We start from the raw sequence: 27,348 nt of genomic DNA, 5'->3' as shown, positions 1-27,348 counted from the left end.
TGTCCGCACGCTTTTGTGGGGAGAGAGCACCTCCTTGGGGTCCCACGATCTAGGTCTGAGACCTTGATTCCCATATGTGGCCCCGGAGGGCGACAGCCTCGGCCCACATCCGCCAAGGCCACGCTGGCAGAGCCCCCACCTCCCCCATAAGGAGCTGCTCAACCCGGATGCAGGTGGTGACCCAGTAGAGACTGAGACAATAAAATATGTAAATTTTATTCCTCAGAATAAAATACATGAAAACAAGTGAAAAGCAAACTTTTCTTGTTACCTTTGTTTTTCTGGTAGGTAAATTCATGGTTTGTCAAGCGGAACCATCTTTTCTTAAAATTCTTCATCCCGAAGCGTTTTCGACCCTGTGCCCTCTTAATCATGAACCTGTTGGGAGGAGGACACGCCGGTGGGGCACGTCCCCAACGCCCGCCCTCCCCAGCAGCCCAGAGTCACGTAGGCAAAGCAACTCTCCACTTCCGTACCTGGGAGACTCCATGCAGACCGCAGGGTTTCAGTACCTTATAATTTTGTTTCCAAGTGACAGGATTTAAAAATCAAAAGGCAAATGCCACTACTTTTGAAAAGTTTAGCCCCTACGCTGGTGTCAGGTTCAAGTCACAAGCCGGTGATGCCAGTGGTCTCCCAGCACTCCACTGACGTGGCCTCCGCCCACCCCCACCCTGAAACATGGGCAAGAGTTGCTCCCAAGGAAAGTGCGGGCAGCAGGCCCACAGCCGTGGCAGGCTGTTCCCAAAGCAGAGACTGGCGACTGGGTCTCTGGGCTCTGTGCCCTGACGGAAGCCCCTCCAGAGGGAGGGGCTGATGGGAGCAGACGGGCCCTTGGACTTGGGTGGGTGTGGGGCAGCCCGGCAGGAGCACCTGACAGTCCCTCTCCCCACCCCCTTGCTCCCGGGAGAGCATCTCTCCATCCGCAGGATCGGCAGAGAACAGGCCCAGGGGAGTGACAGCTGTGTCTCAGACAAGCTCTGGGGCAGGCTTGGTGCGATTCAGAGACGGGTCTGGGTGGCCTCTGACTGGACAGACTGAGAACCCCGCCCTGCCTCTCCCGCTGGCCTACCCTTCCTTAAGCAGGATGGGTTGCTGCACACTCTTGGGGTCTCTTCTCCCAGAGGATGAGATCAAATCTAAGAACTAAATGTGGGAAAGAAATCAGATCGTTAAAAGGGGAACCGGCACGCCTGAATATATCCGCTCCTGGGCAGCATGGCTCTAGGGGTGCTTTGTGTCTCTTTCTGGCCCCAGAGAAGAGAGCGCTCTGGGGTGTGGTGCCAGGGTAGGGGTCCCCCTGTGCAAACCAGGGGTCCCACCCTGGTCTCCACTAGGGCTGAGTAGCTTCTGGCCCCCACCTGAGTGCACCTGCAGCTGGTACCGCACCTGGAAGGCTGCCGGGCTTCAGGCGACACCGGGAGGTCCACCAGCATTTGGCAGGTGACTCCCGAGTGCACTTCTAGTGGAGTTTGAAGCAGCCCTGCTCCACGCAGCCCTACCCCACACAGCCCTACCCCGGGTTCTGCTCAGCTCACGTCCCACGACCGGTCTGGGTTCCTTCCACCTACTTAGCTGCCTCAGCTCCTCCCCTGGACACAGTTTTTATGATTTGAGAGCTAAATATGTGAGACTGCTTCTAAACAGGAGAAAAAAGGAAAGCTCTAGGGCCCAGAGAGATACTCTGGGAGGGCTGAGTCCCTAACTCTGGGTCTGGGGTCCTGGGTGCTCGGGGCAGGGGCACCAGGAGCACACAGCCAGGACGGGGCAGGATGTGGCATCCCAGAGCAACTGGGCAATAATCACGCGGGTGTGACGTGCAGGCACCGAGGGCAAAGGAAGCCCCGACCTCGACCCCAGAGAGGTGCCTCCAGCAGCCCCGGGCGGCGAGAGCCCCGGACTCAGCGGTCCCGAGACGCTGCGAGCCCACCAAACAGGGTGAAACAGTGTGAAAGGGTAATGGTCAACTTCATGTTATTTGGATTGTAACTCAATTTTTAAACAAGCAGCTTGGCTTCCGGGGAACAGCGTGACTACGGGGCAGCGAGACTGCATGACTTGAGTCCAATACTCACGTTTTTCACTGCGTCAGCGTATTTCTGCTCGTTGAAGAATTCATAAAATGCAGCCATGTAGGACTCCTTAAAACTGGCCTAAAATGAAACAGGTCACTTAACGATGTCTACAGGTCTCCTGGCCAAATGTGGAAACACTGGAGGCACAGGTGAGGACCAGCCTCAGCTGCGGTGACCGAGCGGAAGACGCCGGGTGGCCCTGGGGGGCGCTGCCCTGGGGGTGAGCCCCCTCAAGCTGCGTCTCACCAGGCTGCCTCCACCGGGCCCTTGTGAGGTCTTGTGACGAGTGACTCAGCACCCGTCTCTGGGGTCACTTGTTCCCAGATGCAGGCACTGGGGTCTCTTCTGTGAGCCGGGGGTAGGGAGGGGCTTCCTAAAGTGGGGAGTCAGGGCTCCAGCAGGAACCCGGGGAGGGGTCTCCAGCAGCTGCCCCCACGCTGCACCCATGTCCACTGTGTCCATATGAGGGCATTTCGCTCCCCCAGGTGTGAAAATGAGGTGGGTTCTGTGCTGATCTCAGCCCCGCTGGGAGCTTCCAGCCACCAAAAACTAGGACTGCCTGCCGGGGAGAGAGGCTGGAGCTCGCGAGCCACCCTACCTCTTTATTTTACCCAGATTCACAGAAAGCTGAGCGTTTGCTCGAAGAGCTTGTCTACAGGGATTGGACCTGGCCCCTCATGGCCCTGCACAGAGCAGGAAGAGGAGTTCTGGGCTGGGGGCTTCTATGGTCTTGGCTCAGCCCTTTGTAGACGGAGCCCAGCGGGCCCCTCCATGCAGGAGCCAGGTGCAGGCTCCATCCCCAAGGACGTCCCCACCTGGCCCTTGCACCACTGCCTGTCATGAGGTGCACTCTCAGGCCTTGCACCATGTCAGTCTCGAGTGACAGGGCAGGGGAGATGCAGATTTGTTATCGAAGGGGTAAAATGTGCTTGGGGCCCAGGGAGGGCAGGGGCTGCCCCTGGCTGCGTGTGGATGAGCCATCGGTCACCTCCACTGATGTTCAAGCCCCACTTGGGCCACCAAGGGCTGAGGAGACAAGGTCTGGGAATCCACACCCGGCAGTGGAAGTATTAGCCACCTATAGTGACGTCACCACCTACAGGTGACACCATCACATACAGTGACACCACCTCCTACAGTGACTCCACTTCCTACAGTGACTCCACCTCCTAGAGTGATACCACCACCTTCAGGTGATGTCACCACCTACAGGTGACATCATCACATACAGTGACATCACCTCCTACAGTGACACCAGCACCTACAGTGACGTCATCACCTACAGTGACGTCACCACCTACAGATGACGTCATCATGTACAGTGATGTCCCCACCACCTACAGTGACGTCATCACCTACAGTGACGCTACCGCCTACAGTGACACCAGCACCTACAGTGACGTCATCACCTACAGTGACGTCACCACCTACAGGCGACGTCATCACGTACAGTGATGTCCCCACCACCTACAGTGACGTCATCACCTACAGTGACGCCATCGCCTGCAGCGACATCACCGCCTACAGTGACGTCATCACATACAGTGACATCACCTCCTACAGTGACACCAGCACCTACAGTGACGTCATCACCTACAGTGACGTCACCACCTACAGATGACGTCATCATGTACAGTGATGTCCCCACCACCTACAGTGACGTCATCACCTACAGTGACGCTACCGCCTACAGTGACACCAGCACCTACAGTGACGTCATCACCTACAGTGACGTCACCACCTACAGGCGACGTCATCACGTACAGTGATGTCCCCATCCCTTGCTGTCGTCCTTTTCCTCCTAAAGAGCAGTTTCACAGCCTCGCATGGAAGGTGCTTGAGCTGGTGGGGAAGTTACGCTCCTGGTCATGTAACTCCTCCCTGTCGCCCCCCACCATGTGCTGAAAAGAGAACTAAAGTCAGTGACTCACAGACTTGGACTTGGACAGGCTGCCAAGGGTCTGGATGGTCTTCGAGACGAGAGTCAGCGTCCTGGACGTCTGCGGGTCCTGCCAGAGACGGGGCCGGGGACAGTCTTACAGACAAGGTGTGACCCAAAGGGCTGACAAAACGAAGGCTATCCCCTAAAAGCTGCCCCAGCATGAGCGTCGTCTGCGAGTGAGCAGATAAACACGCAGACACTAGATCTGGAGGTGCCTCCAGACCGTCCCCTAAAGATGCAGCCCCCAGGCCCCAGACCCCGCGTCTCCTCACACACAGCAGTGTGACAAGAGCTGCTCAGGCCGGTGCAGGGCGGATCCTGCCGGCCACCTCCCCTGTCGGGGCTCCCGCGTGACCTGCCTGGGGCCTCCGTCACCCTGCGTGCAGTTCGCGGACTTATTTCAAACCCACAAAAGCAGGAGTGGGCCCATTCCCCTCGAATCCCTCAGCCTAGGCTTTCCGCTTGGCGCCTTCTGTGAAAGCTCGGAGCCCGGCTCAAGGTGGGGGGCCGGCTCAAGAAATATCTGCTGACTGACTGGAGGGACGGCTGGATACCCAGGAGGCTGCAGATCCCCCATCCTCCCAGGGGCAGGATTAGTCACAGTAACAGCCACAGTGACACTCCGGTCACCCCTTAACAGTTTTACCGACACATCGTAGATTAAAAAGTCTTGAAACCTTCTTGAGACTAAGGAGTTCAGGGCAGGCGGCACGTCCACAACCCAGTCACCACGTGGTGCTGCCTCTGCCCTCACACGGCTCCACAGACCCTGCCCAAGCCGCCTGCTGGGTCAGGAGGGCTGGATGGTCCAGGCCTGGCCGACCAGTTCCCAAGGCCGGATGCTGACGTACCGTGTGGTGGGGCGTGAGCTGGAAGAGGTTGGGGGACAGGATGGCTGGAGCGAAGAACCTCAGGAAGATGAAGCTGCTGACGGCTGTGTACCTCACGTCCAGGTCGTCTGCGGCCAGGACAGGAGAGGACAGCAGTGGGCCTTGGGCGGGGCGCCTGTGACCAGAGCCCCACTCCTCTGAGGGCCTCCCGGAGGCGAGCGCCAGCCTGCAGCCCATGCCCCGCTCTGTCTCTGTCTCTGCTGCTAAAAGCTCAGCTCTGTCCAGCAGCTGGGCTGCGAGACAGGACCGCTCACCAGCCCTGGTGCTGCGATGCCGAGATGGCTGGGTGGGTGGTTTGCAGCTGGGCAGGAGGGTATGACTTGCTCACCCCCTCTCAAAGGGGTCTGGGGCTTAGGTGTGCTGGGTAACTGCCCTCCCAGTCCCGGACGGAGCCTCACTCCCTGAAAGCAGGGGTCCTGTCCGTGGAGGGCCCAGCCCAGGCCCCACTGCTGGAGAGGACGCGGTGCCCAGCAGGCGTGGGGCCTTCTGTCTGGCCTGTGGGGACCACCCTGGGGGCTGCGGCACCACACACTGCGCTGACTCACGGCTCCCTGGGGACGGGTGGGCAGGGTTGGGACGGGGCCTCTTGGACCAGGCAGGGCACCAAATGGCACTGCCCTCTCCTCGGCCTGGGAAACCTGGCCCGGGCTGTGCTGGCACCCCACGTGCAGGCCCTCAGGTAATCTGACGCCCGCCTCCGGGGCAGGACCCTGCTTTGCCCCCGCAGAGGTCTGCACAGGGTGGCTCCTGGCATCCCCCTGAGGAACAAGCATAACTGAAAAGGGGACTCTCCTTTGGGTTCCCTCCTGGCCCACTGACACAAAGGGCTCATCCTGTCTTTCTGGAAAATGCAGCAAAGCAGAGTCCAAGGACACTGGGTGCTGAGCTGGAAGGTAGCTTCTCTTGCTGCAAAGGCCCGAATGAAACACTGCGACACAGCGCGGCCCCAGCTCACACAGGGGTGAGTGCAGACGGGGGAGCCCTGGCAGCCCAGGGCACTTACCTTGGAAGCGCTTGGCGGCTGCCTCTCGCAGGGAGAAGAAAATGTCACACATGACAGTGGGGCAGCTCACCCCCGACTTGGTAATGACGTTGAAGATGCGGTCAACATACTGCCGCAGGTTCTCCTGTAATGGGGGGGCGGGGTGCTGAGCGCTGCCTGCTCCCGGCCCTCCCTCTCCCTCGGCTGACCCGCTGGCTGCTCAGAGCCCCCCACCACTGCGGAGAGGTAAGGGCAGAAGAAGGGGAGGGGACAGGGGAGGGGGTTGAGGGCAGGGGAGTGGGGGAGGGGACAAGGGAGGAGAGAGGGCAGGAGAGGAGAGAAGGCAGGAGAGGGGAGGAGGCAGGGGAGCAGGAGAGGTCAGGGGAGGGGAGGGGGAGGAGACAGGAGAGGGAGAGGGGTCAGGGGAGAGGGCAGGGGAGGGGGAGGGCTGACTCCTGGTCACAGGTAAGGACCAGGGTGCTGACCAGTCACAGTGACTCATGGAAACAACTAGAGATGGGGGGGCATGTTGTGTTTCCTCTGCCCCGCCACATCATCGGCCTTCATGAAGAAACCACATGGGAAGATTAAACAGGGATTCTGCTCTTTTAAAAAACAGGTCAGAGCTCTGGGAGCAGCAGGAGGCGGCCAGGTGGGGGCCCAGCTTGCTGAGGTGAGGAGCGGCCCCACCCCGCAGGGGAGCTCCTGGCTCTTTGGGGAGCACGGGGGTGCAGAGCGGGTTAGCAGCAAAGTGAAGGCAGATGAGGCGGCAGCTGGGCGGTGAGGCTGTCCCTGAACACCTGCCCTCACCCGCCCTCCTGCTGGGCCCCATCCCTCCGGCCTCACCATGTTGCTCTCCAGGCTTTCATGTTCCTTCAGCCGCACGGGGTCGATCTCACAGGACTTGTGACTCTGGCAAATCTGCAAAGAGCATTCACAACCCAGAGAGTGTGAGCCCACTACAGAGTGCCAGCGGGTGGACGGCCCCGCGGACATCGCAGCGGGTCCAGAACAGCCACCGCGTGACGGACGCCACAAGGAGCACGTGGGGTCGTGGCCAGGACACTGAGCCTTTCCCAAGACTGTTCTGCATGAGATCAGGTTCACCAAGTTTAGTAATGTTTTCACTTTAAAGTTCTGCCCGGATTTGGCACAGAGGTCAAACCAGAACAGTATCCTCAATGGTCTCTCATTGCTTTTGCGACACTTCTGGGGATGCGTTGCCTACACTGGCGTCCCCGGCGGGTGGTGTGAGAGAAGCTGTCCTCTGGAGGGGAGGCCAGTCACTCCTCCCTGGTTGTCTGACCACCGGTGGGAGACAGCAGAGGCCATCTCCGCCCACCTGGCGAACTTGGGCGGGGGGTGTCCTCTGAAGGACGGGTTTTCTCTCCCATGTCCTTCTATCTTAGCGGAAACATGAGCTTTCTTAAGTGTTTGTCTAATTTGAGAAAACGTGGAAGGATCTGGGACTCACTGGCAGGTCCCCAGGGGTGGCCGGGGAGAAGCTGATGGGGAAGTAGGGTCTGCGGGCTCTGGGCCCTGTCCCGCCCCCTTGCCCTCCATGGCCCCTTGGCCTCACCTCCTCAATGGTGGGCTTGAGGGTGTCGTGCAGGTACTGCATCCCTGCCAGCTTCATCGTCTCGTCGATGCACTTGGATGTTAGCGAGTTTCCTCGGAAAATGGTGTTGGGGTCCCTGCACAACAGTGACCAGTAGCGAGGCGTCCCAGGCAGAGGCTGCCCTGACCGACGCCTCACGGCTGGGAGTCCTGAGCTGGGCCCGCCTGCCTGTGCAACGAACCCATCCACCGCCAAAGGCCAACACACGCACGGCTGCCACCAACAGGTGCCTCCTCGTTCTGCGCTTTGAGGGCCCTTCTGCTCCTCTGGGTCTGGGTCAGCACAGGTCACAGGGCAGGGACCACCCTCCACCGGGGCACACTCCACATCCTTCTGTTCTGACGGTCCCGGGGCGCCCCGCCCCAGCAGAATCCGCCTCCCTGGAATGGCCACAGGCCCTGGAGCCAAGGCGGCCCAGCCTCTGCCGTGGGCTTGAGATGGGCTTAAGACGGACTCGCAGCTCCCACCTCAGGCACTGAGCCCCTCGGGGCAACGGGTGTTCCTCACCCCTTCCTGCCTTGAGGCCTGGGGTTTCCAGAGAAAAAGCACATCTTTGAAATGGGGAGTGGGGAGTGTATCTCTGGAGGAAACCTGTCCCCGGGAATCCTCCAGCGCCTGGCCCCCGGCCCTGCCCCTCACCGGACTCAGGCCTGACCCGGGGCCACACTCACTGGGTCCGCCGGACCTCGGCGCTGGCGATAGCGCAGATGAAAGGCACCACCCGGCCATAGTGCAGGAGGAGCCTCACGAGAGGGACTGCCGCCTCCTGCTTCTCCCTGCACACCTCGCCCAGGATGTGGGCTGCAGACGCCGAGACGGGCTGGGGAGACAGCGGGCGAAGGAGGGTGAAGGAGCCCAGACCCGCGCAGCCCACTAGCTCGGTGGTCCCTCTCATCACAGTGAATGTGCTCTTAGTTGAGGCAGAAAAACACATCTTTCATGAAAACCCCCATCAAAACCTCCAATCTGCACACATGCTCCGGGTGGGCCTGCTGGGCCTGGGCCTCCCCTGCCCCCCCACGTCCAGCACCAGGGCCGGCGAGCAGAGGACTCATAACCTTGGGGTCACGGTCAAACTAAGGGTAAGTCGCCAGCCACACTGGGCTACCCCCAGCTCTGGACACAGTGGGTGTGAGGGCTCCCAGCCCTGCAAAGGGGGCACAGCTGGTCCTGAGCATGGGGGCAGGGCCCTGGGGCGTGCCGCACACGCAGTACCTCCACGTCCGCCGACCTCAACAGCAGGTCCCGCAGCGGGCCGTAGTAGTCGGAGGAGAAGACGTGGTCTTCTGTGTAGACCACGTTCAGCCGCAGAGACCCCAGGTCCCCCGGCTTTAGGCTCTTACTGCCATTGTCTCGGGGCTGAAGGAAGTACCTGGCACAGGACAAGGGGAAGAGGCAGCGTGAGGCAGCCACACCCTCCAGGGGCTAGTTCCCTCCAGGGTCAGTCCACACCCTGCTCCATGTGGTCCTCCCGCCTCCGGAGGTGTAGATTCTGAGGAGAGGGGCTCTGGGAGATTCTGCAGGACACTCCCTGCAGGGTCTGTGCACCTGGGGGGTCTCCCACCTGACACCCCCCTGCTGGGTCCATGCACCTGGGGGGTCTCCCACCTGACAGCCTCCTGCAGGGTCCGTGCACCTGGGGGGGGTCTCCCACCTGACACCCCCCTGCAGGGTCCGTGCACCTGGGGGGGGTCTCCCACCTGACACTCCCTGCAGGGTCTGTGCAGGCGGCCTGCACGGGATGTTTGTTATCCGGCTGACCACAGAGCCTCAGACTCAGGTGGAGGTGGGAAAGTGGAACAGTGGCAGGGACAGGCAGCATGAGAGGGGTGAGCCATGAGCAGCTTAGGAGAATGCCGGGGTAATTTACTTGTGAAGGTGAACACCCAACAGCTGCCCGCGACGAGCAGAGCCTGGATGAAATGACTCTCACAAACATGTGGTAGAGCTCCTGACGTCAGAGGGGACGGTGAGCTTGTGCTGCTGGCTGGGCAGAGCCCGGGCATGTAGTCACCTCGCTGTGCTCCTGACCAGACACCCTTTCTCTTCCGTTCACCTGGGAGGCCCTGCAGGCACCCCGTCTACTCTGAGCACACGGCCAGGTGGCCTGAGGTGCAATGTGGGCAGTGTGTCTGGCTGAGGCACCGACCTCCTGGGACTCAGGTCACATCTCTGTCTTGAGGCCATGGCCATCAGCCCAGCAGGGCCTCCTGTGGTCCAGACCTGCTGGGCCCCGGGCTAACGTCTGCACAGAACTGAAACACCAGTTCCGGTTCCTGGTGGCGGGACACCCCTTGGGGCACAAGCAAACCGGTATCACATAGATAGCCTGCAGGTATGCAGGGCTCCGAAGTGTGCTGTGCCGTGTGTGTGCCATGTGTGTGCTGTGTGAGTGCCGTGAGGCATATGTGTGACGTGTGGTGTGTGCGCCGTGTATGTGTGACGTGTGTGGCGTGTGACCCGCACCTCCTCCCACCTGAGTCTGTTAAAGGAGATGTGGGAAATGAGGCCGTGGCGACCAAGGTGTCTGAGGCGCCTCTCACTGGTGTTTCCTCCCTGTGATGCCATGTGACCTATGAACTACTGTCACAGGAAGCCAAGGTGCCACAGGGACAAGAAGGGACACAGGGAGCAGAAACCTGTCTCCCGGGACGCGTGGGGGTGGCCGAGACCCCAGTCGGGCATAAGTGGACATTCGTCTGAAACCGGCAGGCCTGCGCCCTGTGCAGGGGCACCTCCAGAGATGGAGGGTCCAGAGTGCAGTGGGAGGGGCGGGGGGCAGAGCAGGTGCGGCCCCCTCGGTGACCCGCCCGGGGACTCTGCCTGAGGCTCAGCCGCCACCCTTCAGACGCTTGCTCAGTGTGGGCCCCATCCTCTGAGCCCCGTGCGGACGGGAGGGGGAGGCCCCCCGTGCCCTCACCAGGCCTCGTAGGGGCTGCACTGCCGCAGCACTTTGAGTGGGATCCGCAGCTCTCCCAGAAACTCGTCCCCGAACTTCAAGTTGCTGGCGTTCCAGAGGTCCACCCTGGAAAACACCAGTCACACGGGCCTCTTAGTGGGAGGCCGGAAGGGGCAGGGGCTCCCTGAACCCCTGCTCTCTCTGCAGAGAACCCAGAGCCTTTGGTCCCCCACTGGGGCACAGCCGGCGTGTGAGGTCCCCCCGCCCTTGTGTCAGGCGGGGCAGGAGGGGCTGCAGGGTGCTGAGGCCATCAGCGTCCGTGTCCTGCACCCGGGAGGCCTGCTGGAGCAGGACCACGGCCCCGGGGGGCACGGTGCCCTCGGCCTGCGGGGCTCGACGCAGGGTGAGCAAGGACTGGCTCCTCTGGGCACCTGCAGGGAACGGCGCCTCCAGGGATGGGCCAGGCTGCCCACCTCACAGCCAGGACGCCCCACGTCCATCATAGGAGGACATGTGGTGTCCCTGACGCCTCTCCCTCCACCTGCACTTGGTCCCTGCACCTGCCAACCTCGTGACCCGCCTGTGTGATCGCGGCTGGGAGGCTGACGGGGCGGCCACGTCTCGGTTGCCCCGTGTGGAGAGCCCATGCCCTCCTGCTGAGTGTCCTGACCCTCACTCAGCCTTTTCCCTCAGACACAATGCTCACTGCTCCCTTCAGTTTGGGGCCTGTATGTGCATGACAGACGGGCGGCATTCCCGTGTTAACATTGCGCACACCCCACAGGCTGTAATTTAACCCATGGTCACTCAGGACTGAAGACCTGAGACCAGCTCGACCACACTGGTGCGTCATGGGGGAATTCCAGGAGATGATACCGCCCTTCTTCCCTGCCAGGCTGAGCGCAGCAGCAGCCTGGGAGAGGGGGACATAGGGGACGCATGTCCCACATCACAGCACTTTCCAAACAAATAAAGCAGAGACTGACCCTCCAGGTGGCATTTCAGTGATAAGACAAACCAGCCACCAGGCTGCCTCGTTTCCTTTTTAAAAAGAGAAGCACTTCAGACGTTCTCAGTTCATGTGCTCACAGACACACCTAGGACGCCCCTTGAATTCAGAGCCCAGTCCTTCATAAACACTCCTTTCTCTGAGCGAAGGGCAGAGCTGGTGTCCAGGGAGCAGCTGGTGCACAGCCATGCTTAGAACGAGGCCTGAGGCCTGGACTTGCCTGGACACTGCACTTAGGGTCACTCTGCTTCTGGTTTGCATTTTGAAATGGAAGACTTAAACTGACTGGAAACACTCAGAATGGGGCTCAAACCGAGACGTGTGTACAAAGGCCCGTGGAGGTGGAGGGACCCGCAAAGAGGAGGGAAGAGCCTCGGCCGACCCTGCACCTGCCGGTCACCCCCCGCACCCAGAGCCCCACTCCAGGGCCTGGTCACTGCTCAGAGCCAGGTTTTTGGGAGGAACCCAGAGTCTGCCCCCAACTGAATGCCCATGGTGCTTCCAGGGAACCTCAGGTGCCTCAGGAAAGCAATTTTCAACCACGTCAAGACTGGAGAGTCCCTCCGGTTCTTGGGGACGGGGCCGGTTAGGCTTCACTGTGGCCAGCCCCCCGCTGTGACTCGGGTCTCCCACCCTAGTGGGGGCTACTACTCAGAGCTGGTGGGAAGAGGGCTGCGTGGCCCTCAAGTGGACGCTGCGACCCTCAACCTTGAGGGTGATGTGTGCAGGCTGCACACCGACCTCCCTGCGAGGCTAGAGCGGCAGGACCCCGTGCCAGGCCAGGCCGTGCCCGCCTGAGGGGCAGGAAGCCTTGGCCCCCAAAGGTGCCACGGAGCAGACCATAAAGCCCAGTCTGCCCTTCCAGCCGCCTCCCAGCGACCTGGGGAGCCCCGGCTCTAACGTCGGCCACATCCAACACTCCAGCGTTAAAATAACAGAGAAAGAGGAGCCCCTCTCTGCACCCCCGATGTCAGAACAAAACAAAGGCAGGCGGGAGGTGCGATGGGCGGGGCGCAGCCGCCAGCAGGGACCTGCCCGCACACGCGCTCACCGGATCTCAAGCTTGTCCACGTCCTCCTCCTCGAAGTCGAAGTGGGACTTGCGGCTGTAGCTGCAGGGTCGGGTCACCTGGGGGCGGGGGGACAGCGCTGGGCCTGCCGCCCACTCACACCCACACTCTGTCCTGCACGCACACCCTGCCTCTGGGGACCCACTCGGCTGGAGTCTTGTGGCCCGGCTGCGAGGGGACCGTCCAGGGACAGAGGCGGCTCTTCACCTCAGCCTCGGGTCCTCCCTCCACACCCTCTCCAGGGCTACCAGACGGGGAGATCGCAGCCCCCGCACCTGAGAGACGTGGGGGCCAAGGACAGTGGGGAAAGGCCCAGGTCCTCTGCTGGCCCTAACGCACCCTCCATCTCATTTCCCAAAACTCCGCCTTCCGGCCCCAGCCTCACTACACCTAGACAGACCCCGCAGCCTGGTGCTCCACACGCCCGCTGGGCCTGCGGACTCCCGGGGAAGCCCTGCCCACGGCCTGCTGCCCGCCTGGGACAGGGCGCCTGGGACAGGGCGCCTGGGACAAGCTTGGGGCCTCTGGACCTTCTTCCTGCTGTCCTGCCCTGGGCACGCCGTCCTACCTGTCCAGGGGACCCGTATTCTGAGAGCTCCAGGGGTGTCTTGTCTGCCTGCAGCTGCTCTTTTGCATCAAGACCTCACTATTTCTGGGGAAACAAGCCTCCCTCCCCTGCTCAGGGAAGAGGCAGAAGACACAAAACCCCAAACAAACGGTAAACCCCCAAAGTCTCAGTAATTTGCAAAGTATTAATTTGTCAGTATTCAACTGAAAACTGGGTTCTGCTGGAAGCAACAAGTGGCCTTTCTTCCAAGGAAACTGGAGCCGCAGGCTGGAGGGGGTCTCCCGTGTGCCAGATGGAACTCTTGGAAGTACGTGCTGAGGGCCTTCGGACCCAGACTCTGCCAGATTCTGGGGGTGGGTTCAATCACACCGGCCCCCAAACACCAACCTCAAAGTAAAACACTTCGTCGAACTGGGGGTTGTTGGTCTTCTTTTTCACTTTTGTCTTCTTTGCTTCCGACCTGCAGTCGTGGGAGGAAGGATTAGGGTGGAAACAGCATGGCTGACACCAAATCTGCCAGCCTGAGGTGAGCCACCAAGTGAGTGAGCAACGCATCTCCGAAGGTTCCTGTTTGTCTCCGAGCCCAGATGGTATGCAAACCAGGAACCTCTACTGAGCCAAAAATACCCGCTGTGAAGAACACAAGGTTTCTTTCTCGGGAAGCAACTTCGGGGCAACAAAGGACACAAAATCCTCCATGTCTGGGCTCCCCATGCCCCCACTGAACGACCCTCACCGCCTCCCGTGCCCACGCCCTCCCCCGGCCACACTTGCCTGTATGGTCCTGCCAGTGTCACCGTGGCGTAGGGGTCACACTGCCCGTTCACGATGGGGAGGCCCTGGCACTCAAGGATCCTGAGGAGAGAGGTGGGAAGGGTCAGCAGGGGACAGGAGGCCCACAGCCACCTCCCAAGACTGCCCCAGGGTCTGAGCTGTCAACTGTCTCAGCAGCTTCGTGCCAAGGGCCACGCGTGGGCAAAGAGCTGACCGTCACTGCCCGGGACCGTCTGGGGGAAGGAGAAAGTGTGTGTGCATTCCCAGGAAGGGCAGAGTGGCCTTGGCTGAGCAGGACGTGGTTCTGGTGACTTCTGCAGTGATGCTCCAGCTCCACTTCTGAGGAGTGGCTGGAGAGTTTTGTCTCCCGCAGTCCTGCCAGGTGGGGTCTGGGGCTATGTCTGAGTTACTGGTGGGGACCACGGGCCCTGCAGGCAAGGGCACGACAGCTGCAGCCTGGGGGTTGCCTCCTTCACACCCCTCGCAGCGGGAGGCCTGTGTCAGGCTTCCCTCCCCTGACCCCACTGCGGGCTGGGGCTCCCTTTGGTCCTAGATGGCAGTCACACCCGCCCTGGTTACTACCCCACCACCTATCACCCTGGTCTGTTGCTGGACTGTTCCTGCTCCTGCTTCTGGCCGGCCTGTGTTGAGCAGACGTGGGACCTTGTGAACGTCATGCTGTGGGCGCCCAGACCCTGGGGTCATCTGGCCCTCGTGCTAGCTGCGGTCAGGGGTCTCTGGTTTGAGGAGCTATTCTTGCCAGGGAGGGGCCAGCAGCCCCGCCCCACTGCCTGGTGTGACCCCTGAAGTCCCTGCTGAGTGTCCGAGGGAGAACAGGGCCTTCCACTGAATGACCCCAGGCCTGAGGTGCCCCACCTTGGGCGTCCACGCAGGTCCAGGGAGCACCAAGTCCCCCTCCAGAACGCACTCACAGTGGCCTTGACCCACAGCTCCAGTCTGTCTCCTCACCCACCTCAGGCTTTGCCTGGGAGACCCCGCTGCCCATGCCAGGTTGCACCCCCAGGACAAGAGCCAGCCCCTGGCTCACCTTGTCTGCCCCAACTCGGGGCCGACCACCCACCATCTGGACAGCTCACTTGACGGCGTCCAGCCCCACTGACTGCCTGGCAGGAGGCAGAAGCCCTAACCCCACACTAGGGCGTTGAGGGTCTGGCTGCGCCATTCTCCCTCATGTCTGAAGTTGGGAGACCACGGGTCCCTTGCACCTGGGGAAGCCAGGTGGCCTGGGCAGCTTCCACCTTCCTGGGAAGCCTTGAGGTGCTGACCCATCACCGGACGCTCCTGACCAGGCAAGGCCTCTGTCTCCCGGTTCCTCCTCCACGCAGCGCAGGCCTGTCCTGAGCTGGGAGTGGTCTGATGGACCCCTCTCTCCATTTCTCTGGCACTTTGTCTGGAGCCCCCGTGAGACAGGCTGGGTCTCGTGAGGGCCCACGGTTTCCACCAGCCTTAGCCCGTGTTCCCAGCCCTCTCTCTTTACTCTTTCTGGAGCATTTCTGCTTCTCCCCCACTGCTGACCCTGTCCTGGTCACCTCCTCTCTCCAGGAACTACCTCATCTCTAAACAAGTATTTTCTGAGCTCTCACCACATCTCGGACACATGTCCAGGGACGGGCATGGAGCCGTGGGCACAGACGCTCTGGGGGGGGTGGGGAGGAGCCTCCAGCGCAGGAAGGCCAGACACCTTTGTTCCCACTTTCTGGACAAAGGAAGTAAAGCTTCCCGCTAAGCTGGCTGCCTGTCCTCCTCCTCCAGCTGGACACACAGTGGGGTGCAGGGCCAACAGACCTCCTCACTGGGGTGGGTGATGGACATCCCATCTCCCTCAAAGCGGCAGTGAAGACCCTTCAAGACCCCTCAGGGATGAGGAGAGCAGGTGCTTCCAAGGTTACAAGCCACCCTGACCCAAAAGAACGGGCTGGACACAGAAGGCAGGTGTCTCTAAATGGCAGGGGCTGGGATTCGCCATCTGGGGCCCGTGCTTCCTGGAGCTGAGGGGGTCCAAGGATGAGTGGGTCCCCACAAGCTGAGTGAGACCAGACCCCCGAGTCCCCAGTGGCCACGGGTGGGGTTCTGCAAGGTCAGCTCGGGGCTTGGTGGGGTGGGGAGACAGCAGGGACAGCGGGGCAGGTAGCTGTGGTGTCGCTGGGGAGGCTCCTCACTGCAGCGCCCATCCTCCTGCTCTGGGTGCTGCACCTGCGGTCACCCGCTCAGGACTGCTCTTCCCAGACAGACGGTTCACTTCCACCCTCCGCCCTCAGAGGCGGGGCCACCCTCAGGACAGGTCCTGGCCCACACCCCCTGCGCTCACCCTCCTGCTCTCCACCCGCCTGTCCCTCCGTCTCCCCACCACTGACACAGCTGCATTGCTCTGTGTGAGGCTCACGTCAAGTCTTTTTTCAACATGGGATAAACTACAAGCAAGGAAACAGGCAGCTCTCTCCTCACGGCCACTGGACCCGAGGGCGCAGCAACTATTTCAAGAAGAAAAGGGAAAATGAAGGAGATCACCGAGCTCATCTCCGCCACTCCAGACGAGAGCCCTCACCACATCCCACGCGTGCCCTACATGTCCACACCGTGCCCTCCTGCGGGTGCTACGGGGACAACCCTGCAGCCTGACCTGACCGGGGCCGTCTTCAGCCATCAGACGATGAATGTGAGCAGACTATGCTGTGGGCAGCTGGGGCAGGACCCCCTTGGACAACAGACAACGGGGGACCCTGCTCCCCCCTCCCCCAGGCCTGCTGGTGGCCAGAGACAGTGGAAACCTAAAGCTGAACTTGGAGGCTTTGCCAGCATTTCCTAAGCCCAAGAAAAGGGTGTCACCAAATCTGCTGAAGCCCTCGCTGGCCGGGAGCAGGTAAAGGATGCAGCCGGGAACAGGTGCCCTCAAAGACAGGACGGCTGGGTGTCTCTGGCGGGCCCCCCACACCAGAGGGTCACGTCCCCTCCCACAGGGCAGGCAGGCCCCTTCCCTTTGCAGGAGCCACCTAACTCTGCAGTATCTGTGGGGCGTTTGTGGGAGGGGCGGCGCACAACTCCTGACCGCTGCCCACTGACCCTGGAAGACTGGCCAGTGTGTTTGGTAAAGACACATGCGAGGCCCGCGGGGCAGGCAGTGAGAGCAGATTGTCCACGGGGAGCGCACCAAAGCCCTCGCTGTGGTCAGAGGGCCCGTGGGGAGTCCTGCGTGTGTCCAGCCTTCCTGAGGCCAGCTTCCTCCAGACCACCCAAGGCTCTGAGGCCCTAGAGGTCAAGAGTCCACCACAAACTCAGTGTGGAGACCACCTTCAGATACATGCACAGAGGTGCACACACACACGTGCACACTCACTAAGCATTTGGGAGTAGGAGGGGCCTTGGATTCGGGGTTGGGGTCAGAGGTCAGGCATGGGCACCCCACCTTGCCATTTCCTTGTGTGTGATGCCAGGGCTGTGACCCCAACCTCTTTGCCTAGAGTTGCACTGAGTGACTTTGTCACCTCTGGGATGGGCATTCGTGTTATGAAGATGTTAAGAACACCGTCGGGGGAGTCCCCAAGGCTCGGAATCCTGACTCACTTGTTGAAAAACCCACCCACCCCACTCCCTGGGGGTTAGACTTACTCCCAGCAGACGGGCCACGGTGGCCGCCCCGTCTCTTACCGCGTGGCCAGCTTGTGGCAGACGATGCCCGAGTCAGTGATGACCTCACTCAGCCTCAGCTCCAGGTGGACCTTGCCCTGAAAGACACAAGGACACAGGGTCACGGGGCAGCCTTGTGCAGCAGGGAGCTTGGGTCTGCAGTCACAGATGCGTGGGGTCTGCCGCATGTCCACCCGCCCAATTTGGATCCCTGAGAGTTAAAGGCTCCAGCTCCGCTGACAGCTGGTCAAACAGCACAAAGAGCAGGTGCTCCGGGAGCAGCAGGCGCTCCAGGAGCAGCAGCTCAGAGTGTGGCTGTCGCTTTGGGCTGTGTTCACTCCGCTGCCCCCGCAGCCTTGGGGAGGTGGCGCAGCTCTGCCCCATGACCCGATGCTTCTGTGCCCACCCGAGGTCGGACCAGAGGCCAGGAGCCCGAGTCCTGCTCTTCAGGAGGGAAGTCAAGGATCCTGGGTGCTTCCGGGAAGAGGGCAGATTGGCGAGTCACAGGGCAGGATGGGCTGTTTCCGCCCACAGCGAGTGGGGCCACGAAGACAGAAGCAGACAGGCCAGCTCCCAAAAGTCCAGCCAGAGGAGGCAGGACACAAGTGTTTCCGGGTGAGAATCAGACATGGAACTCAACAGGATCTATCGTCCTGAAGCCCCTTCTGACTAAACTCCGGGCTCGGCAGCTTGGGGAGCCAGTGATGGCCGCCTTGTCTCAGGAGGACCAGGGACATGGTGGGATGCCGGCTGCCGGGGGCACAGGGGTGGGGGGGCAGGATGCCTCCTGTCACTGCTCTACAATTCCCCTCGGCAGAGGCAGAGATACCCCTCCCCGGCCCTGAGCAGCCTCTCCCCTCCTTTCCGAGCGACTGGCCACCTGGCGCTCTGTCCACTCCTGCCCGGCCCAGGGCGTCTGCCCAGAGAACGTGCTGGCCTCTCCAGAAGAAACCCCAGTTCCGGGCTTGGCCTGGCCGGCAGCATAGGGTCTGGACCAGCTGCTGTCCCAGGACAAGGGGCTCCTCTGCCCCAGAAAAGGCAGCTCCCACAGCCAGGTCTAAACGGTACAGAGTCGTCCTGCCGCTGTTTCTGGGCTTGGGGTGAGCCACCAGAAAAGTGTTTCGAGAAAATGCCAGCAGCACTGATTATGAGGAGGGGCCCGCCAGGGGGGTGGAGGGGTGCAGGGAGCACCCTAGCTAGAGCCACGCCTCCAGACCAGAGGCTCCGGGATCCACTGGCTCAGAAAACAAAAAAGGAACGAGGATCCGGTGGTGACATGGGTCAGGGTGACACCTCTGTCGCCCCAGCCCCATCTCAGCCCCTCAGGCCCCCACTGGGGGCTGACACAAGCCCCCACAAAAGCCGTTCTCACTCGGGAATAAACCAGCCCATCCCTCCAATGGCCTCTGGGATCGTAAGCTTGGAAGCAAGCAGATGCCCAAGGCCAGAGCTCGGCCACAGGAGCCTGGGGGACAGGCTGACCTCGCAGACAGACACCACGCCCATGACACTGACGTGGGCCGAGATGTGGGTGGCTAGCCCAGGCTCCCTGATGACACGGATGCCAGAGCTGGCCTCCTCCGGGGGAGACTGGGCGCTCAGGACAGCAGACTCCTGGGCACCCGGCTGCGGGCACGGCAGCATGCTATCCTTCCTGGCTGTCCCCTCACCCATGGCAGAGTGGCTGCAGGGAGGGCGGGAGTGATGGGCAGGTGAAATGGCCAGTGATGAGTCCCGCAATCTCAGACCAGCCGCCGGCATCATAGCGCGTGGCCCCAAGTGACAGCAGTGTCCTGTCTGCATCTGTGAAGGGTTGATCTGGGTGGTGCCGCCCACCACGGGCATGTGCTTGGCTGGGGCAGTGGCCTCCCAGCGAACTGACCAGATCTTCCCACACTCCTGTCAGGTGTGCGGACGCAGGGTCCACGACGCAGCACCGCCCTCCTGGCGGACCTCACCTGGCCCTGACCCCAGCCCAGAGCAAATCCTCAGGCTGGTAACTGGGAGTGGGAGGCAGGGGTGGAGAAGACAAGTCCCCAGAGAAAGAGCCACAGCACGCTGCCCAATACCCGCGTGGGCGGGCTGGGACTTCCCAGTCACCCAGAGGCTCGGCACCGCCCCCCAGGGGCACTGCGGTCCCTACAGAGAAAGGAGACACGGATGCTGACAGCTCGGACATGAAACTCAGCAGGAATCTCCGTGAGAGGACAGAGTCCTGGTCAGGCTCGCGTCCCTCACCCACCCCAAGGTGCGCCGGGCGCCCTCAGACGGACACGTCCCCAAACGATGCCTGACCCGCTTCCAAGAAGTGAAGCTTGTGTCCGGTGAGGTGCGCCCTGACCGCTGGTGCCCGGTGCTGGGCTGAGGGGCCGCTGGCCACCCTGCTTCCTGTTTTCCCAGAGGAGTTCGGGCAGCTTCACGCCAGCAGGTCCTGTGACCCCGCGCGTTTCCTCTCTTAGGGCAGCCCTCCCTCCACAGGGGCAGACCCGTCAGCTGTTTCGTTTCGCTGCAGTGCGGGTGATTTGGGGAGGAAGGCACGAGGGAAACAGAACACAGACCGTACATCATGGAGCGGACCCCCCAGAATCACCCCGAGTCTGCAGCTCAGACGCTTACCTCAGTCCTCACCCAGCCCACCTTCCGCACAAACAACCTGGGGCAACGCCCAGGGGACCGGGGCACACCCTCGGAGGGGCAGGCAGGAAGTGTGGTTTCCAGGCTCGGTCTCTGCACCAAGCGTTCTCGGGATGAGCAGGGGTGTCTGCGCTCCAGCTGCTCAGCTACAGACACAACTGCCCCCAAGGGCAGATGGGTGGGGGAGGCACAAACTAGGAGGACGTGCTGCACACACGGGGCAGAGCTTGCACTCTGTAGTAACTGTAACCTTTAGAAATGCATACAATAATAATTATAGATAAAAAATTTAAAAACTAACTGCTCCCCAACTTGTTTTGACCCCAACAGGAGCGCTTTCCAGGGAGGCAGCCACAGGTCCAGTGCTCAGCTGAGGGCGACCAGAGCCCAGGTGGCCGGTCTGGCCCTCCAGACCAGGCAAGAGGCACTGAGGCTCAGAGGAGAATCCTCGCATTTATGTTGGTCTGCGAGAAGAAAAAACTCAGGACAGAGCATTAAAAATTTAGACGTCACCACCTTCCCGGGTCTTGTTTGAGGAGAACAATGATAAGAAGCCTTAAAGAGCAACCAGGACTGAACAGTGTCACCAACCCACGCAGGATGCCCACCCGTTCAGAGCCCCCGGGCCTGGACACACGTCCAGAAACATGAAAATCATCTCACGGCCACCCTCAGACCCCAGTGGAAATTAAACTAGAAATCAGTGACAGAAAGAAAGCTCGAAAATCCCAAAATACGAGATCAAACATCACACTTTCAAATAACAAAAGGCCAAAGATGTCTCAAGAGAAACTGAAAAATACTTGGAACTCATTTCTTTTCACAAGTCAAAACGAAAATAAAACAGCAAACTTTGTGAGATGCAGCAAAAGCAATGCTCAGAGGGAAACTTACGGCAGTCACTGCGCATCCTGGAGAAGAAGACAGACCTGAAAATCAGTAACCTAAGCCTCCACCTTAGGAAACCAGAAAAACAGAGCAAATCACACCCAAGGTGGGCAGAAGAAAAGACGCAATAACTGGAGAAGAAATCAGCGAAACTGAAAACAGGAAATCAACAGAGAAAATAAACAAACCAAAGTCGGGTTTTGAAAAGATAAATAAAACGGATAAGCTTTTAGCCAAGCAAACGAAGGGAAAAGAAGGCGCGAATGACTAAAACTAGAATCACTCCTGACCCCATGGAACTCCCTGTGGTTCTGCCGGTGGATCCGGACGGTACCACCTGTCCCCCAGCAGAACCCGCAGCAGGAGGCCTGACCCCCACCATGGGCCTGGGCTTCAGCGAACACCGGTGCGTCAGTGTCGCAAATGCACCGCCAGACGCCGACACCGGGCGGCGGGGGGGGGGAGACATGGAGCTCCTTGCACTTTCTGCCCAAAAACTGCTAGAAAAATAAAGTTTATTAATTAAGAGAGAAAAGGCACCAGTGGTTCCAGTCCTTTTTCCTCAGGAAGGCATCGACCCCTGGCCTGGGGAGGGGACGCCGTGGCTGTGGGCAGACGTGGGCACAGCAGCAGGTGCGTCCTGCCGGCTGATCCTTGTCTATGGGGCCTGAGAGGCCAGACTGGAGCCCTGCACCCTCCGCCGGGGCCAAGACTGTTGAGGGGGGCAGAGGCGGGGAGGGCAGACCCCAGAGAAGCAGGACCTCCGTCCAGGGGAAAGGGGCTGCACCCTCCTCCCACAGAGAGACCCCCGGGTCCTTGTAAGGGACGACTGCAGACCCTGGTTGTCGGGGAGTCCTTAAAAAAGGACGTGTGACGCAGAGTGTCACTGTGAGGATTGAGAACCAGCCGGCAGGACCGTGGCTTTGCTGGGGCAGCTCCTCCGTGTCTCCCTTGGGGGCCAAATCTGACAGAAGTGGTGCTAGGCAGAGATAGTGGCGGCCGGGCGTCCTTGGAGGAGTTGGGAGGGGCCCTTCTGGACAGGAGGGTGGTGCCAGAGTTCTAGCTGCTGTGCCCACAGCCCAGCAGGGACCGCAGGAGGGGCTGTCCCGTCCCTGCCGACAGCCTCGCCCTGAAGCTGCCCAGCCCAGGCCAGGGAAGGAGCAGAGGGGCTGGTGTTGTGAACCAAGCAGGTTACTGGAGACCTATAAAATGTCGGCTCCAGGGCAAGTCAGAATCTTTAAAAAAAAATTTTTGCAGTGTAGTTGATTTACAATGTTTAAGGCGTGCAGCAAAGTGATTAAGTTATATGTGTATATATAGACAGACAGATGTACATACATATATTCTTCCTCAGATTCTTTTCTGTTACGGGTTATTACAAGCTATTGAATGCAGTCCCTGGTGCTGTACTGCAGGACCTTGCTGTTCATCTGTTTCGATATGGCAGTGTGAATCTGTTAATCCTGAACTCCTAATTTAACCCCTTCCCCCTCTTCCCCTCCCTGGTAACCACACGTCCTTGAGTCTCTTTCTGTTTTGTAAATAAATTCCTATGGGCCATTTTTTTAGATTCCACATATAAATGACATCATATGGTATTTTTCTTTCCTTTTCTGGCTTACTTCACTTAGAATGACAATCTCTAGGCCCAACTATGTTGCTGCACATGGCATTATTTCATCTTTTTTATGGCTGAGTAGTATTCCACTGCACAAATATACCACAGTTTCTTTAAGTCACCTTTCCCCCCCGTTTTGTCTGTGACTCACTGGTCTCCCATTGACCCTAGTTGTATGACACTTCCTTTCTGACACCTTTAACTGTGAGTCACTGAGCAGATGGCTCGAGACACTGTGCTGTCCTTGGTCCTTCTGAAATGGTGATGGGGACATTTTGGGATGAAGTGTGGCTGCAGGATGGTGCATCACTGCACCTTGAAAGGCTGCTGCCTGGGCAGCCTGACAACCAAGTCCCTGCGGGAAGCACTCACTCAGCGCCTGGAATGCGGTGTCACCATCTGTGATCCGCAGGGTGCCAGCACTGCACCACAGTCGGAGGAGCCACTCGCCAGGACCGGGTCAATCACCCTCTGGCTGCATAACTCACATGGGCGGCAGTGACCCAGCGGGTCTGGACTGTGGAGGTCGTTATATAGTCACACATGTGGGACACTGCAGAGGATTCACGTGTGCTTGCAGCCGCACACATGGGACTGATGAGACGACCGAGGTCGCCAGTTACTCGAATGTCACCTCGGGGCACCCAGCAAAGGGACACACCTTTCTTTTATTTTCAGTCTTCACATGTGAACAGGCAAGCCACAGCCTTTTACATGTAAAGACTAATCACTGTTGCCCATGTGGTATTTTCTGAGCCTTTCTATGAATCTGTAATCATTTCAAAATTAAGTTTAAAAAAAAAAATCAAGAAAAAGGAAAAGCTATGCTCAGCAATAAAAGTGAACTTGAATCTGGGGACTAAACGCGGGGAGAGCACGTGGGTCGCTGCTCTCCACGTGGCCCCGCGAGCCTCCAGTGCGGGAGCATCCGCACCGAGAGCAAGTCCAGTCCCAACAGGTGCTCCTGCTCCGGGAGCCGCCTTCTGAAGGCGCAGTTTCTGGGGTACCTGAGCAGAGTGGGTGCCACTGACCTTCTGTGTCAGGGTCCCCCAAGCTGTCAGGTGGGCACCGTCATCGGTTCTGCAGGGATTCTGGCGTCCCCCAGTTTCTGCAGCGGGCGTGGGCCCCCGGTCGGAACTGATCAGGTGTGAGGCACCCTCACGACAGCTGATTGGCTCAGCTCCTCAGTAAGTCCTTCTGGGTGCAAGTTTGGGGATGACCCCCGTGACCGCCAGGGGCCTGTGCACCCCAGGCATTTTGTCCGTGACACAGCCTGCTTTACAGAAGACCAGCACCTGAAGCCTCCCTGAGCTCAGTGCCGGCCCGGTCCCAAGACTCCAGGCTCTGGCCTGGGCTCCGGGCAGCTCTGGCCTGGGCTCCGGGCAGCTCTGGCCTGGGCTCCGGGCAGCTCTGGCTGGAAACCACACAAGCCAGGTGGCAAGAGCAGAGAAGGTGCAGGTGAACCCCTGCTGGGCATCTCCTGCACGCTGAGCGTGGGGGGGTCCAACCCAGGAAGGGCCCTGCGGGGGAGAAACTCCCAGCTCTGGGGAGCGCCCCCCCGGTCAAGGGAAGCCGGGTGAGCCCAGGGACACCCAGACCACGGGGGCTTCGTTACTCCCTCATTTCTTCCAGCTCCAACCCTGCTCTGCTGAGTGTGAGCGGCTCAGTAACCCACGGGTGCCCTCCTCCAGCCAACCAGGCTCAGCTTTGTTGTGTATTCCCCACGTTTTCTGTTCACTTTCAGTTATGTGTTAGGCCTTCCGTATTTTACTTTTTTAAGCTGCATGACTAAGTCTGACGATAATCAGCAGGGCAGACAAAATTAACATGCCAACGCTCACTACGTGGAGGGCATAGCTTGCCAGCCGTCATCTCGGTGGCGGCCAGAACCCCATATCTCTTTCTTCACCCACAACCAGAGTCTCTTCCACCCCGAGGCTCCCGTGCCCCGCGGCTCGGCGAGGGCCTCACCTGCACCTCAGAGTCCGCGTCCACGTGCTGCAGCTGGAACCAGGTGTCCCTGTTGTGGTACTTCGGCAGGTCCTCCTTCCGAATGGCCACCTTTCCTGGAACATCAGCAGGGAAACGTGGTCACGAGAGGGAACAAGCCCCCCACAACAAGGCTGTGAGCAAAAGCGCTCCAGGATCACGGCCAACTGTCTCACACGGTAAAGTCCAGAACGCGTAACCAGGCAGAGTGACAAGGCCACATCCTCCTCCGTAAGATCAGCACATGCCTGTTTCATCCTGAAGGTGCCACGTCTGCCCCAGCAGAGCATGGCGCCCGGCTCGGCGACACCCGCGCAGCAGAGCCGAGCGGGGCGGCGGCAGCGGGAGGCTCTGCTGGGGACTCCGTGGAAATGTGCGTGCTTGTGCGAGCTACAGTGCAGCGCTCACTGTCCACTTGGCGTCTCGGCATCTTTGCCTTGGCTCGTCTGCTCACCTCCCACACTGGCACGCAGCCAGGGGAAGGCCAGGGCCTGTTAGCTGAAGGCCAGTCCTCCCGTCCACTTGCAGAGGGAACGCAGCACACCTGGCACTTCAAGTCAACACCAGCACTCAGCTCTAGCCACGCAGGGCTGCCCAGAGCCAAATCCTGCCCAGCCACGGACCTCACAGGGGTTGAGGCCACGGCACATGGAGTCAGCGGGCGGGAGCAATGGAAGGGGGAGGCAGCGGGCAGAAAATACAGCAGGCATGGGCTGTGGAGAGGGCGCACCACGGAAATTCAGAGACGTCTGTTACAGGTCTGCGGGGCCCCGCCAATCAGCGTCCAGTTTTGAGGGCAGGACGGCTCCCTGGGGCCCACCGCAGGCTCCCCCACCACCTCCAACCCCCCTCCTCCTCGCCGCGGGGGTGTCCTGCCCGGCCCTGATGTGGGCCCCGCCACCTCAGACCACCCCCAGTGCACCCTGTCACGAGGTAAAGCCCCCCCAGAGAAGACGTGTCCCTCTCCGCTTGGCTCCTGCAAACCCCACCCTTTTTCCCAATGGGATATGATTTTGAATCTTGCAGGAACAAAGCCACAAGAATCAGAAGTTTCCTGGAACTGAATTGGGTAATATGTTTCAGTGAAAAAGGATAAAGAAACCCTCAGACTCCGTGGACTTCAGCTAGACGGGAGGATTCCATTTGAAGTCTGAAATTTTAAGTAACTGCAATGATTTTATGAGCTTTAACTGGGACAGGGAGCAGCCGCGTAGTTAATGCTCAAACGACTCCAACAACCTGTACATCGTTCCTACCCCTTATTTCTGGAAGTACTTAATTTAACTTAAGTAGGTAGTACAGGAACACAGTACAAAGTCTGAGGCATTCAAAAGGATGTAAGACGCAGCCAGGAATAAGTCTCTCTCTGCCACATGGTTCCCTGGGGGGTCACCTGTCAGCAGCTTCCAGTCCCTCCTTCTAGAGACTCGTCACGTCCAAGAATGCACGAGGGTGTATCAGTGTCTCTGCCGCGTTCTGGGCAGTGCCTGATCTGCGTCCGCTTAAGTGTCTCTGATGTGTCGTAACCTTCAGACTTGTCCTGATGGACCTGAGTGACACCAGACGGCCTCACTTTCCCACGTGGACAGAGTGGTGCTGCCGGCCTTCCCACCGGTAAAACCTCGCGTGTTACTTCCCCTGATGGTGCCGCACCGGTCAGGTGGCTCACGGGGTGTGTGACGTGGGGAGCCAGGCACAGCAGCATCAGAGGATGTGGGGACGGCCGGTACCCAGGGGTGAAAACTGCAGGACGGTGACCAAGGCCAGACTTAAGGAGGGACCGCAGGCCACTCTCGAGACAGCGCCGGTTGCAGAGACGCTGTTCCCATCACTCCTGTGCAACCTGGTGTCCTGATAGGTGAGGGAGAAACAAGGGCCCACAGACAGAGAAGAAGAAACAAAAGTCTTTGTTCACAGAATCGACAAGAAATACACAAGGAAAGCTAGCAGACTAGGTGTGTTTAGCGAGACCAGAGAATACAAAGTTAATACATAAAAACCGACTGTATTTGTACTTACGAGTGATGACAGTGAAAACTGAAATTGAAAAGATACCAACAGCACATTCACAAAATGATGCTTTTATGGCTTGAGCTTTTGGTGCATGACCTAAGAAATCTTTGTCTACTCCACCAAAGACATAAAATATATGGATAAATTTAAAATATATACATACATATATGCGTATGTGCAAGATGTGCATGCTGAAAACATCACGAAACACTGACGAGAGAAATTAAAGACCCAAGTATGTGGAGAGACACCCCATGAAGGTCTGAAGACTCAGTTTTGTTAAGATGTTAACTCCCCCCAAATTAATCTGTAGACCAATGCAATCTTGGTTATTTCGGAAATTGAGAAGCTGATTGAAAATGTAAATGATAATTCAAAGGACCTAGAATAGCAAAACAAGTCTGGGAAAGAACAAAGTTGCAGAGCTCACACTGCTGGTTTAAGACTTGCCATGAAGATACGGGAATCCAGACAGTGGAAGGAGCACAGCTGTGTCAGTGCAACAGCACGGAGGAGCCAGAGGAGACCCCCACCCCCAACACACACACAGTCACTTGGTTTTCAAAAGGCGCTGAGGGAACTCAGCTGCACGTCCGCGAGGGAAGATATGAACCCTGACTTCCTCCTGTCACTCGAAATAAACTTAAATGTAAGAGCTAGAACCAAAAGCCTTCTAGAAGAAAAGACAAGATCTTCAAAACCCTGGGGCAGGCAAAGATTTCTTAGGCAGGACAC

General features: G+C 59.4%; 1 protein-coding gene across 7 annotated transcripts in view; it reads right to left on the bottom strand.

The window, feature by feature from the left end:
• The window catches only part of RASA3 (RAS p21 protein activator 3), a 78,146-nt gene that overhangs the window by 8,467 nt on the left and 42,331 nt on the right, over positions 1-27,348 (bottom strand). For all 7 annotated transcript variants that reach the window (XM_031466395.2, XM_010987646.3, XM_064492919.1 and 4 more), the window contains 16 exons: positions 24,583-24,677; positions 17,493-17,569; positions 13,827-13,907; positions 13,440-13,512; positions 12,467-12,543; positions 10,428-10,532; positions 8,723-8,879; positions 8,179-8,327; positions 7,469-7,583; positions 6,736-6,810; positions 5,911-6,034; positions 4,869-4,975; positions 4,007-4,084; positions 2,076-2,153; positions 1,073-1,146; positions 272-378 (listed from right to left, as the gene is read on the bottom strand). In XM_031466395.2, coding sequence (XP_031322255.1) covers positions 272-378; positions 1,073-1,146; positions 2,076-2,153; positions 4,007-4,084; positions 4,869-4,975; positions 5,911-6,034; positions 6,736-6,810; positions 7,469-7,583; positions 8,179-8,327; positions 8,723-8,879; positions 10,428-10,532; positions 12,467-12,543; positions 13,440-13,512; positions 13,827-13,907; positions 17,493-17,569; positions 24,583-24,677 — 1,572 coding nt within the window. The remainder of the gene's footprint in view (positions 1-271; positions 379-1,072; positions 1,147-2,075; positions 2,154-4,006; positions 4,085-4,868; positions 4,976-5,910; positions 6,035-6,735; positions 6,811-7,468; positions 7,584-8,178; positions 8,328-8,722; positions 8,880-10,427; positions 10,533-12,466; positions 12,544-13,439; positions 13,513-13,826; positions 13,908-17,492; positions 17,570-24,582; positions 24,678-27,348) is intronic.

This window comes from Camelus dromedarius, chromosome 13 (assembly GCF_036321535.1).
Source record: "Camelus dromedarius isolate mCamDro1 chromosome 13, mCamDro1.pat, whole genome shotgun sequence".
NCBI lineage: Eukaryota > Metazoa > Chordata > Mammalia > Artiodactyla > Camelidae > Camelus > Camelus dromedarius.
Note: the sequence above shows the minus strand (reverse complement) of the source record. Positions and strands in the feature narration are given on the sequence as shown.